This window comes from Carassius auratus, chromosome 38 (genome assembly GCF_003368295.1).
Source record: "Carassius auratus strain Wakin chromosome 38, ASM336829v1, whole genome shotgun sequence".
NCBI classification, from domain to species: Eukaryota; Metazoa; Chordata; class Actinopteri; order Cypriniformes; family Cyprinidae; genus Carassius; species Carassius auratus.
Genome location: NC_039280.1, coordinates 20418036 through 20432110, shown reverse-complemented (window position 1 = coordinate 20432110; position 14075 = coordinate 20418036). Strand labels below are relative to the sequence as shown.

Genomic DNA, 14075 nt, shown 5'->3' with positions numbered 1-14075 from the left:
CTCGAGCGCTTATCAAACGCGTTGAGTTCGTGTGAAAGAGGTGAGAGATTTGAGATACAGTGTGATTGATCGTTCAGCCGAAGCTGTATCTGTCCGTCATCGAGGATGTGATCGAGAGCATCAGAGAGCTGTTTATTGATGAAGGAGTGGAGGAACGAGTGCTGGACAACCTCCGACAGGTACCGACCCAAACAAGACTCGTTTCGACATGAATATAATATCCATCGTGTCAGCGGCGCTCATTTCTGATGGAGATAATGATCACGAGTGAAACAAACAATAGAAACCATCAGAGAGTTTGTAATGGGGTCACTGGCTATAATGGGAATTGTTCTGGTTTTAGTGGAAACTGTATTGGTCACAGTGGGTCTCTACTGGTAATGTCACATTATAATGGTGGCTTAAAACCACTAAAGCCTAATGAGATGTTCCAAAACACACTATAGAAAAACCATTCATTTTTATTTGTTAAAAGATGATGGTTTGTAATAGTGAAAACCATTAGAATTTCTGTGATGGATTCTATGTTTATATTCTTCAGTTGGGTAGTAAAAGTATAGTAACTGTTTTGTTTTTGCTGTATTTGATTACATTTTATATAACCAAAGTTTTAGTAGAAATACCATCTGTAAACAATGCTGGTGTAGCAACACCACAATTCATTTGTGGCTACCATTGTTTAACTATAGAACCATGTTTCTTTGGATTCACTTGAAGAAAATCCATGGTTAATTTTCACAAGGGTAGTTGCCCTGATGCGTGTGTGTGTGTGTGTGTTTCAGCTCTGGGAGTCAAAGGTCATTCAGTCCAAGGCTGTGGAGGGTTTCATGAAAGACAGCAATCCATCTAATTTTGTTCTCCAGCTTCCAGCGAACTACTCCCAGAGTCTCCATAAACCCACCGGTCTGTTCTGCGTTTTCAGTCCACGGCCAATGCCATCATAATAAATACACGCCGTTACAGCTGCTAACATCAAGTGCAATGGTCTAAACTGCAGTGTTTAACATGTTTGTGACAGCAGCAGTTTCATCTGTGAGATCAATTTGTTTAATCTGATAGCATTAGCTCTAGTAGACTGAACTTCTGCAGGGTTTCACTTACTGTGATCTCAATCTCTGATCATTACCCGTGTGTGCAGTTTGCTTTCACTCTTTTGTCTGTTATGTTTGTTCATTTATATTTAAGTTTTCCTGTCTGTTCTCAGTTGTCATTCCAGCAGCTCCGAATGTGCCGAGTTTCTCCTCCAAAGCAGTAAGTCCACAAACACAGAGCTGTGAAGGATATAGTTCACATCCTCTTTCACAGCTGTTTACTGGGTTTCCAGATGATCATGTTCAGTAATCAGCATTAAAACCTCTTGAACTGTCTGTCCAGTGATTCATACTTGATCCTGTGAAGCTCTGGATCATATCTGATCTTGATCTAAGGCTCTAAATGATCAAACTCTGCTGTTAAACCTGTCTCAGTCTCAATCTCTTCCATGTCTTCTGTCTCTGATTATTAGCGTTTCATCCAGTCAGAGCTCTTTTAGTGTAATTGTAGAAAGGTCCAGCATCAGCTGCTGCTCCTCGTGTCATATCTTTCCTGATTGTGATCAAGGCAAGTTTATTTATATAGCACATTTCGTACACAATGGTAATTCAAAGTGCTTTACATAAAAGAAAGTAAAATAATCATGAAGAAAAATAATAACAAAAAAATAAAACAAGCAATTTTAAAACTTTTAAAATGATTAAAACATTTAAAAACAGTTAGAAAATGATTTTACATTAAAAAAAATAATAATAATAAGACCGTGAAAATATAGTGCAATCAGTTCGGACATTGCACAGTGCTCATTCAATAAATGCACAGCTAAAAAGATGCGTTTTGAGTCTAGATTTAAATGTGACTAGTGTTTTAGCACATCAGATCTCTTCTGGAAGCTGATTCCAACTGCGGGCGGCATTGTAACTAAAGGAGGACTCCCCTTGTTTTGTGTGAACCCTTGGTATTTCTAACTGACTCGATCCTAGTGATCTGAGTGCTCTGTTAGGTTTATATTCAGTGAACATATCTGCAATATATTTCAGTCCTAGGTCATTTAGTGACTTATATACGAGTAAAAGTACTTTAAAATCAATCCTAAATGTAACTGGAAGCCAGTGTAAGGACCTGAGGACTGGTGTGATATGCTCAGATCTTCTGGTTCTGGATGAGCTGCAGCTGTCTAATGGTCTTTTTGGGAAGGCCAGTGAGGAGCCCATTACAATAGTCCACCCTGCTGGTGATAAAGGCATGAACTAGTTTCTCCAAGTCTTGGCTGGAAACAAAACATCTAATTCTTGCAATGTTTTTTAAATGATAGTATGCTGATTTAGTTACTGCTTTGACATGACTACTGAAACTAAGGTCTGTCTCCAGAATCACACCAAGATTCCTGACTTGATTTTTAGTTGTTTGACCCCCAGAGTCAAGGTATGCATTCACCTTGAACACTTCATCTTTGTTTCCAAATGCAATGACTTCAGTTTTTTCCTTGTTTAACTGAAGAAAATTCTGGCACATCCAACTATTAATTTCATCAATGCATTGGCAGAGGGATTCAATGGGGCTGTGGTCATTTGGAAATAAGGCTAGGTAAATCTGGGTAGCATCAGCATAGCTGTGATAGGCAATTTGGTTCTTTCTCATTATTTGATTTAGTGGAAGCATATACAGGCTAAACAAGAGCGGTGCTAGAATCGAGCCTTGAGGGACTCCGCATGTCATGGACGTCCACTTAGACTTATGCTCTCCTAGACTCACATAATAGCCTCTCCCTTCTAAGTATGATCTGAACCATTTGAGTACCATCCCAGAAAGCCCGACACAGTTTTCCAGTCTCTGTAGAAGTATGTTATGATCGACAGTGTCAAACGCAGCACTGAGATCTAGCAATACCAGCACTCATATTTTGGCAGAGTCACAATTAAGATAATATCATTTATTATATTAATGAGTGCTGTCTCTGTGCTGTGATGCGGTCGGAAACCAGATTGAAAATTGTCCAGGTATCCATTTGAGTTTAAGCATTTGTTCAGCTGATTTAAAAACTACCCTTTCTATAATTTTGCCTATAAAAGGAAGATTAGATATTGGTCTAAAATTGCTCAAAGTTGTGTTATCAAGATTGCTCTTTTTCAGGAGGGGCTTAACAACTGCAGTTTTTAGGGAGTTTGGAAATGTCCCAGAAAGAAGTGAGGCATTCACCACTTCTAAGAGATCTGCTTTTAAGGAGTCAAGCACACTTTTGAAAAAAGATGTGGGAAGTGTGTCAAGACAACAGGTTGATGATTTTAGTTGCTGCACTATGTCTTCCAGAATTTTGCTATCAATTGTTTCAAAAATAGACATAGTATCTTTTTGATATTTTGGGCCGAATATGTCTGACCTCTGCATTACTTGAGGATGTGCTAATTGCCTTCCTGATATTTATGATCTTCTCAAAAGAATTAAGCAAATTAATAAGGGGGGGGGGGGGGGGGGCGTTTGTCAGTCTCTCAACAGTGGCGAAAAGAGTACGAGTGTTATTTAAGTTACTGTTTATAAGGTTTGAGAAGAAGTTCTGTCTAGCTGTGGCTAGTTTCACATTAAAAGCATGAAGGATGTCTTTATAGATGCTATAGTGAATTTCAAGTTTCCTCTTCCTCCACATCCGCTCGGCTTTTCTGTATTGTCTTTTCATAGTCTGAACTGCTGTTGATCTTCTCCAAACTGATTTCTGTCTGTTTGTTTTCTTACTGACTATTATTGGTGCAATATCATCAATAACATTCTTAACTTTTGAGTTGAAGGAACCAAGGAGAATATCAACAGAGTCTGCAGAAATGCTTGGTGTTAAAGATATCGCCTCCATAAATAGTACACTTGTGTTCTCGTTAATGCATCTCCTTCTGACAGAGACCGATCTAGATTCAGTGTTAGCAGAGATCAATATATCAAAGAAAATACAGAAGTGATCAGATAGTGCTATGTCCTTAGTAACAATGGATGAAATGTTTAGACCCCTACTGATGATTAGATCCAGAGTGTGTCCACCTTTGTGTGTGGGTCCATCACATGCTGAATCAGGTCAAAGGTGTTTAGAACCGTTATCATTTCTTTTGTAGTTTTGTTTTCTGCATTATCTGTGTGAATATTAAAATCCCCTGCAATTGCAAAACAGTCAAACTCTGAGGAAATTATTGATAACATTTCTGTGACCTCTTCAACAAAGGCTGGAGAGTATTTTGGAGGCCTGTAAATAATAATAAACAGAATGCGTGGAACGCCTTTCAGCACAATCCCTAGATATTCGAAAGACAAGTACTGACCAAATGACACTTGCTTGCAATGATAGACATCTTTAAACAGAGCAGCTACACCCCCACCTCTCCTAACAGTCCTGCAGACACTCAGGTAAGTGAAGTTAGGAGGCGCTGCTTCATTTAGGATTGTTGCACTGCAGCTGTCTTCTAACCATGTTTCATTTAGAAACATAAAATCCAGATTGTTTGTGGTTATAAAGTCATTGATTAGAAATTATTTATTTTTTAGTGAGCGAATGTTTAAAAGTGCTAACTTGATGGCAGTGCTTTGTGTCTTTACATTAATCTTAGTTTGATGCATAATAGGCCGCAGATTAGATGAGTTTGCCCTTCGGCTTGAGAAGGCCTTAGACTTTCTATCACGTGATAAAACTGAAATAGAGAAAGCTACAGGCACACTGGGTTCCCGCTTGTTCAGTAGGCATTTGTCAATGTTGCTGTTATTATAGCAGGGACCCGACACATATCACTGAGAGCTGCTATCAGTTGTTTTTGGTTGACCTTCAGCAGATAGAGGGTTTGGGCCCTGGCGTTGTGGCAGCGGTCGGAGAGGTCTCATAGGAACAGGGTCCACAGGCTTTGATGGTTGGGGGGTCCGCCGTTTTTTAGTTGATATCTGCGGGCTAGCAGCGAATGAGTGGGAGAGTTTAGTCCCAACATACACCAATTCCTCCATTTTCTGTGAGAAGCACAGAAGTGGAGATGCTGGAGAGAGGGATAATGTGTCTGGTGAGATGGGCTGTGTCTCTGGTGTTTCCGGTGGCTGTGATGTGTTGTCCTGGCTTCCCTGGCTGTTTTCCAGAAAGTCGTACTTGGGTGGTGAATCTTGTAGCTGTTTTGATACATTACAGTCAAAGTAAAGGTCAGAATAATGTCAGTAATATCTCCAGATGAACTCTTACTGGACTGAAGCAGCTCAGCTTTACTTGATTCTCCATCAATCATGTTTTAGAGTCTCACATCTGATCCTCAGGATCTTTTGAGGAGCTTTACTTTCACTGTTTCTCAGCGGAGGAATGATCTTCACAAGCCTCCAGAACATCTCACATCTTCTGAGGAGCCTTGATTTCTTCAGCTCTCAATCACTGTGTTATATGTGCGGATCATTCACATCTCATCTCATTACTGCAGATATAGAGTGATATTTACATCAGTTTATATCAGTATCTGCTCTACTGTTAGAAACATCTCACTGATTTACAGCACAAGCAGAAGAATTACATCATAGAAATATCAGCATCTGCAGCTAATATATTCTTCAGCATATTTTTGCTCCGTTTGAGTCTCTGAATAAAATTGAGCCTTTTCTTCCCATCACATTCTTGTTATATCAGACTATGTGAGCCATAAATGCCTGATGAATCAAATATTATATACGAAGTATTACATTAACACTTAGACTTATTTAGCAGATGACTTCCAAATGTCCAAATCTAATATATATATATATATATATATGAAAAATAGAGAATGAAAATGTTAGATGGTCAAGTTTTTTTTTTTTTTTTTAAACCTGTCTCACAAACCACAATAATCAAAGATAAAATAGAATAGTGGGTGCTAGATATAGAGAGTCAAATGAAGATAAAAATATACGTTTAAGCTTAATATTTTTGTTTAAAGGTTTAGTAAACTGTTCAGTTTTTCTGACTAGTTCTTATGTCAGACTTTACAGGGTTTATATTGATCACACATTAGATACTGCAGGCTCTCCTTGAAGATGTTGATCTGCTCAGGTGAAGTTTTCTGAGTGTTTGAGTGAAATGAAAGTGTTCAGTCTCTGCCTGTGTTTCAGGGCAGCTGTGGCTCTGTGGCGACGTTCTCTCTGCCGGCTGGAATCACGTATCCGGTGCAGATTCCTGCAGGAGTCACGCTGCAGACGGCCTCCGGTCAGACTCACACACACACACACACACACACACACACGGACAGAAATAATGCAGAGAAGTCAAACCACACGAGCACTAGTGATGATTCCACATTGAGCTAACAGTGATGGAAACATCAGATCATTTCACCCATAAGTGAAGTACACTGACTCTTCACACACTTTATTTCACTACATTATAAAACATAATGTCATTCTTTTTACTGCACTACATTTCATAAAAGTTATTGTTTGTGACCTTTAATACTTAAGAATATAAAAAATTTTATTCTCTTTTGTACTCCAGTAAATCTTTGAATTTTCTACTTGAGTAAAAGAAAGTACTAGATTTCTAATGTAATTAAGCATTAAATTATATTTAATATGAAACCTATTGCAGTATACAAGGTACAATATAATACTTTCGAATGATGTGAAGTATAGACACTTGAAAAGTACTTATAAAGCAGAGTAAAAATAATTAATAACATCTATACAGCACTTTTCTAGGCACTCAAAGCGCTTCACTTAGTCAGGGGGTATCTCCTCATCCACCTGATGATGCTCCAGAACACACACACACACACACACACACACACACACACACACCAGCTCACGGAGTAAAAACACTTCTCCACTGTCTGCCTCTGGCTGTAAACCAGCAATTTTCAAAGAGTAAACCATGGAGAATTATGATAAACAACATAAAGTGATTTGCTTTATTTTATTACACCTAGCAAATAAAGTAGTGCTGTCAACTGACTAAAAAAATAACTTTTTTTCTGAAATTAATCACAGTTAATTCCACCTAACATTAAAGTTTTTAATAATACTTTTAATTTCACATTCAATCTTCAATTGAATGTAAAAACAAGATAGAGTATATTTTTAATAATTGTATAATGGCATCTGGAAATAACTTCAAATTTAAGTGTACTTATAACAAAAACCCATTATATTAAATGTCATATTTACCTTTGCCCTTCAGCAAGTAGAAACTGAATAAATTGATCAAACAGTAAACCCTAAATGAAATCTAGATGAATTGTTAAAGCTAGAGTAGTAGTTTTTTGTCTTGATGTTTGACTAGCAGACATCACAGCAGCTGGTTATCAGTTCTGCTGTCAGCTGCTGAATGATATGGATCCGACACACATCTCTGAGATGAATTGGTTGTGTTGGACGAGGGATGCTCCAAGACGGTCTGAAAAACCTCTGCGTTTCAGAGACCTGTTCTTAAAGTCTGTGACTCCTATAATAAGCAATAGGCTACATACTTACAGTTTTAAGGCCGCTTTAATTGGTAACTTCATGACTTAACTGACGACATTGCATGCTCGTAGTGTATTTTGCACTTTGATATGAAATGATACAGGCTTCAGCGTGTGCCAGCAAGAACCTGACGATTTCTCTTTGTAATACAATTGTTAAAAAGTTCCATTATTAATGCAGAAGATTCAGAGTCCACGGACCGCTCTGTGCTAATCTAAATGATAATGATCGGTTTATTTATTTATGCAGTAGTTCCAGGTTTAACCCTCTGGAGTCTAAGGGTATTTTTGGGGCCTTGAGAAGTTTTGTCATGCCCTGACATTTGTGCTTTTTTCAGTTTATTATAAATATCTAAATGGGTAAAGTCTAATATCACTGTAATCAGCACAAACTGGGCTATAATAATATGTGAAATGCATGCATGTACATGATTGTATTTTTGAGAAAAAAAATGTTATGCATGGTTAGTGAAAAACTAAAAATGTTAAATCACTTGAATAAGGCAATAAAACACATACATAAAATTGGTTGCCGGAAAAGTTGAGAACTGGAGCTTGTAGCCTAGAATTTTTCTTTCTGAATGATGTGAAAATCATCTTGTTTACTCACTCACAGAAAACAATATATTGATTTACATTTTCTAAAACACTTTTTGTTGGTAAAAGTCATATGCGAGTAGGCGTCAACTATCATGAATATCATTGTGATTTACACCTGAGAAGACAAAGGCCTGCATAATGAGCTGCATAATGAGCCTCTCATTCAACTGTGCCACTGTGAGGGAGGACTTACAAGAAAGAGAACAAAATAAAAGTATATAATTTTATGTTTGTAGTTTATTAAGAATATATTTAATTATCCCACAACATAATTTGATGTCCACTTGGGGGAGCAGTTAAACAGTTTATTAGGAACAATCAAAGTTGACTTTCAAATTTTTTGGCATCCTTTCTCTAGTCACACAATCCTTCAGAAATCCTTTTAACAATCTTATTTTCTACCAAATAAACCCCATTTATTATCATCATTATTATTATTATTAATGTTGGAAAGAGCTGATAATATTTTTCAGGTTTTTTTAGGGGGAATAAATCGAAAGAACTGCATTGTTTTTACATTTGTTAGAGTTATCTCTATTTGTCACATTTATATTATTTACATCAAGTTTTTGAATGGTATAGTATTGTATATTGTTATTGAAACTTCATAATGTTTCACTTGATTATAAATTTAGTCAGGAATTATAGTTTGGAAAAAGTATTTGGAAAAAGTCTAACTAGTAAAATGTTTACACGTTATGTGAAAACTAGTACAAATAAATAAAAAGAGACTTACTCATGTTTATGATCTCTGCTGAATAAAGTGCTTCATTCTTTTTTTTGAGGAAATCCATTTCTCAAATCCTCAACCACATCACATCTTTTTGGGGTGAATTATGTCTTAGTCCTCTCATCGCGAAGCAAACAGTAAAATAAAATAAAAACTTGAAGAATAGTCTGGCTGCTTTTTCTTCTGTGTGGGCGTATTCAAGCCGCGCGCTTCAGTTTGAATCTGAATAGCGCGTTCAGCGCGGGGGCGTGGTCACATTATATATAATGAGCGGAGATATGAAAAACAGACATTGCGTTGTTTTCATATGGATTACTTTATCTCAGAATATTTGTTTTCGGCAGCACTTGTTTAGTTTAAAAGTAGACATTCCAGGCTTTCTATAGATATCTCTCTCATGTCTCTTCGTTGAGTATTTACGGAGTTACAGTTCATTTTAATGAAATGTTTGTACATGACGATCAGCGGAGACAAAGACTGTAGACAGCGCACCTTGTTTGTTATCTTTATTTTATAAGTGCACAAAGGTTTTTTGTTATTATGTCTGTATCCAACAAAAACTAGACCCTTTACAGATTCGATTGATGTATTGCTCTTATCTGTACGATTAAAACTGAGAGTGTAATTTAAGTTATTTTCGGGGTTATCAGGTGAAAATGACTCAAAACGCATATATGCGTTAATCGACTCGAAAGGGTTAATAACCCCCAGTTCCTTCTGATGTAAATGATCTGAACTCTTTCCTCAGGGCACTTCTATAAGGTGAATGTTCCTGTGATGGTGACGCGAGGAGCTCAGCATGTGCTGAACCCGCTGTCTCACCCGGCGGCTGTGGCCCGCAGCAGCGCTCTGACCCATCTGTCCGAGCCGGCTCCAGCAGCCTCGGTGTGTGAGACACCGCCGAACCGTCAGATCACCGACGCAGCCTCGCTGTCCTCCTCTGACACTCCGGGCGAGTTCACGCTGGACGGCATCGAGTTCAGCCCGCAGCTCGGAGACATGAGCACTCCTCCGGCTCCGGCTCTGGTCTCCGATCACAGCAGTCAGCTGACCGAAACCCCTGCAGACCCACAGACTGAAGCTGCTGCTGACATCAAGGTAAACCCCTGTGAACAGAGAGATAGTCCTCACCACCTCCAGACAGAGACAGCAACACATCTGGAAATAACTCATCAAATCCTTTCAGCTGTAGATATACCACATTTCAGCTTTTATAATTCTGTCTGTGTTGATATATTTGTCTCTATATTTCTAATGCTATATAATATTTTTTTATTTATTCATTGTCTATTCTATTTATTATTAATTATTATGAATCGGCATATTAGAATGATTTCTGAAGGATCATGTGACACTGAAGTAATGATGCTGAAAATAGAGATTAGATAAAGTTAAGTTAAAAGCTGATTTTTTTTTTTTTGCATTACTGACACAGTTTTCCTAATGAATGTTGTTCAGTTGCTTTGTCAAGACACTGATCCCCCAACTACTCCCGGACACCACAGCGTGTGTGTGTGTGTGTGTGTGTGCGTGCCCTCTTTGGATGGGTTAAATGCAGAGCACAAATTCTGAGTATGGGTCACATTATTTGGCTGAATGTCACGTCACTTTTATTTTATTTTTTTTCAAATAGAAACTTATCTTAAATTGTGAAAAGATTTCACAAAATGAAATTCCCTGTCATTTTTATCAAATAAATGGAGACGTTAAAAACGTCTTAAAAAAAAACATTAGAAATATTACTGGTCCCACACTTTTAAACGGTACTGTATGTCTGTACTTTCTTTACTGGATCTCCCGTCACTAAGATGAGTTCCTTGTGTGTATAAACACAGTTGGCACTACAGGGGCCTGTACCATGAAGCTGGATTAGCTTGCTAACCGGGTAAGTTTCAGGTTAGTTTGCACCAATCCTGGGTTTTGGGTACCACGTAAGTGGCTTGGCTTTTAACAGCATTCACTGCCGTAGTCACTTACACCCCGGGGCTGGTTATGTTCTGGTTTAGGGATCTCAAACTGAAGCTGGACCAATCAGATGTGAGAGAAGTGACGCATATCTGACACACAGACACTCCAGTTTATCTTGCTCCAAATTAAAGGTCACTAATGCTGTAAATAAATAAAGTAAAGTCTGGCTTTAATGATAATTACGGAGTCATTTTATGATTTATATAATTATTGTGATTCATATTATTATTATTATTATTATTATTATTATTATTATTATTTATCTTCTACACAAGCAATTTTAGTTTAACAGTTATTATAAATCATTTATTTTAAATGAATATTAATGTATACAGATAATTTAATATAAATAAACTGTAGTATCAATAGATTGCACTATTTAAAAATTAAGAAATCTGAACTTACATGTTCGAGTCATTAGATCATTATATATTTTCAAATGTATAAACTAAGTTAACAAGTTTCACTTGTGGCTACACTGACAGAGCAAAATTTATTTTATTTGTCCTCTTTTAATTTTCATAGGACGTTTCAATGTGTCATTCTTCAATCTCTTAACCCTTACCATAACCTTTAGTTTTGAATCTTGCTGGGTCTCTCGTGAGAAGTAAATCAAACTTGCTTTGTGTTGCAAGGCCTGTGATTGGATGTTTGCCAGTGATGTCACACATTCATGTGCACGCACTCCACAAACTCAGGATCAAAGCCTGAATTGACAAAGAAAGTTGATGAACAGCATCATGGTACCAACAGAGCCAGATTGGAGAGGTTTGGTTTTGTCAACTCAAGACTAATCCTGTAACTCTGAATTTGTTCAGCTATCATTAGTTTTGAGTTGACAAAACCAAACCTCTCCAATCTGGCTCTGTTGGTACCATGATGCTGTTCATCAACTTTCTTTGTCAATTCAGGCTTTGATCCTGAGTTTGTGGAGTGCGTGCACATGAATGTGTGACATCACTGGTGAACAGCCAATCACGAGCCTTGCAACACAAAGCAAGTTTGATTTACTTCTCTATTTTTTTTTTTGAGTGACCTTTAATTTGGAGCAAGATAAACTGGAGTGACTTTGTGTCAGACATGTCACTTCTCTCACATCTGATTGGTTCACCTTCAGTCTGAGATCTCTAACCCAGAACATAATCTGCCCCGGAGCAGGTTAGCTGTGGAGTGTAAGATACCATGGAAACGAACACCGATTAAAGCCGAGCTACTTTCATAGTACCTAAAACCCAGGGTTGGCGGAAACTAAGCTGAAACATAGCCGGCTAGCCACCTAATCCAGCTTCATGGTACAGGCCACTGAACAAAACCTGTCCTCGTGTAGACTTGTAGTTCTGATGAATCAGTAGAAAGACTGCTGCTGAGAGATTGTGGTTCTGAACACTCGTCTGATGATGTTTCCTCAGCTTGAGACTGAACTCCAGTTCAACCATCTGCTGGACATCACACAGCTGGACGGAGTCGCTGACAGCAGCTCAGACACGGAGGAGGAAGATGATGATGATGATGATGACCTGGGGCTCGTGGGAGAGAAGGAGTTTCTGGGAATGATCAATGCCAATGAAGAGGAGGAGCTGGAAGAGGAAGAGGTAATGACAGCACTTGCAGGCTTTCTAGTACTCTTAATCTTCTATTAATAATAATAATAATAATAAGAATAATATATTTTTTGTTAGAAATTTAAGCTGTATGCAGCTCATGTTCTATACGTTATATTTTGCTTAAAATTAGGTTGTTACAATTTGACAATTTTTTATACAATTAAAATTTTTTTTTTTTTCAATCTTGATGTAACGGGAAAAGCTAACACTAGCAGCAAGTGCCTTTTCTTTCTTTTGTTAAGACAGCAGCTTTTAAGACTGATTTATACCGACACACCTCAGGTGTTCCCTTAAGACATTAACTGTATTCAGTGGTGGAAAAGTATTAAGATATTGTGTCAAAGTTAAAGTATCTCTACTTAAAGGGTTAGTTCAGCCAAAAACTAAATGATGTCATTAATAACTCACCCTCATGTCGTTCCAAACCAGTAAAACCTCCGTTTATCTTCTGAACACAGTTTAAGATATTTTAGATTTAGTCCGAGAGCCCTCACTCCCTCCATTGAAGCTGTGTGTACGGTCTACTGTCCATGTCCAGAAAGGTCAGAAAAACACCATCAAAGTAGTCCATGTGACATCAGAGGGTCAGTTAGAATATTCTGAAGCATCGAAAATACATTTTGGTCCAAAAATAGCAAAAACTATGACTTTTATTCAGCATTGTCTTCTCTTCCGTGTCTGTGTGAGAGAGAGTTCAGAACAAAGCAGTCTGGATATCCGGTTCATGAACTAATCACTGGATGTAACCGGATCTTCTTGAAACAGTTCACCAAATCAAACTGAATCGTTTTAAACGGTTCTCGTCTCCAATACGCATTAATCCACAAATGACTTAAGCTGTTAACTTGTTTAATGTGTCTGACACTCCCTCTGAGTTCAAACAAACCAATATCGGGATATTAGATCCCGATATTGAGTATTATATCCCAATATTGAGTAATGCATGTACTCAAACAGTACACTGACTGAACTGCTGTGAAGAGAGAACTGAAGATGAACACCGAGCCGAGCCAGATAATGACTCGTTCACGAGTCAAGAACCGTTTCTGTCAGACGCGTCCGATTCGTGAACCGAGGAGCTGATGATACTGCGCACGTGTGATTCAGCGTGAAGCAAACCGACACACAGAGCGTCTGAACTGAACTGATTCTTTTGGTGAATGATTCTGAGTCACTCGTTTGTTCGTTATCTGGCTCGGCTCGGTGTTCATCTTCAGTTCTCTCTTCACAGCAGTTCAGTCAGTCTACTGTTTGAGTAAATGAATTACTCCGGGATATTGGTTTGTTTTATATCAGAGGAAGTGTTAGCAACATTTAAAAAGTTAACAGACTAAATCTAAAATATCTTAAACTGTGTTCTGAAGATAAACGGAGGTCTCATGGGTTTGGAACGACATAAGGGTGAGTTATTAATTACGTAATTTAGATTTTTGGGTGAACTAACCCTTTAATGAAAAATTTACTTGAGTACAAGTAAACTTACTGAAAAATAATGACTCGAGTAAAAAAGCAGTTTGCTGAAAATCTACTCGAGTTACTGCATTACAAAGTACCTATAGTAGTAGTATTTTTCTATTTTTACCCCAAATAAGACGATGTGAACATTATGGTGCAGGGTTAACCCTAATCCTAACACTCATGTACTGTAATGTCTGTTTTACAAGTGAGACCCAGTAGATCACTTTAATGGACACATGCATTAGATAT

At 37.8% G+C, this 14075-nt stretch overlaps 1 protein-coding gene across 2 annotated transcripts in view; it reads left to right on the top strand.

Annotated features, from left to right (window-relative positions):
* The window catches only part of gtf2a1l (general transcription factor IIA, 1-like), a 36519-nt gene that overhangs the window by 221 nt on the left and 22223 nt on the right, over nt 1–14075 (top strand). For both annotated transcript variants that reach the window (XM_026224698.1, XM_026224697.1), the window contains exons 2-7: nt 78–179; nt 783–903; nt 1205–1251; nt 6124–6217; nt 9545–9894; nt 12174–12356. In XM_026224698.1, the coding sequence (XP_026080483.1) occupies nt 78–179; nt 783–903; nt 1205–1251; nt 6124–6217; nt 9545–9894; nt 12174–12356 (897 nt within the window). The remainder of the gene's footprint in view (nt 1–77; nt 180–782; nt 904–1204; nt 1252–6123; nt 6218–9544; nt 9895–12173; nt 12357–14075) is intronic.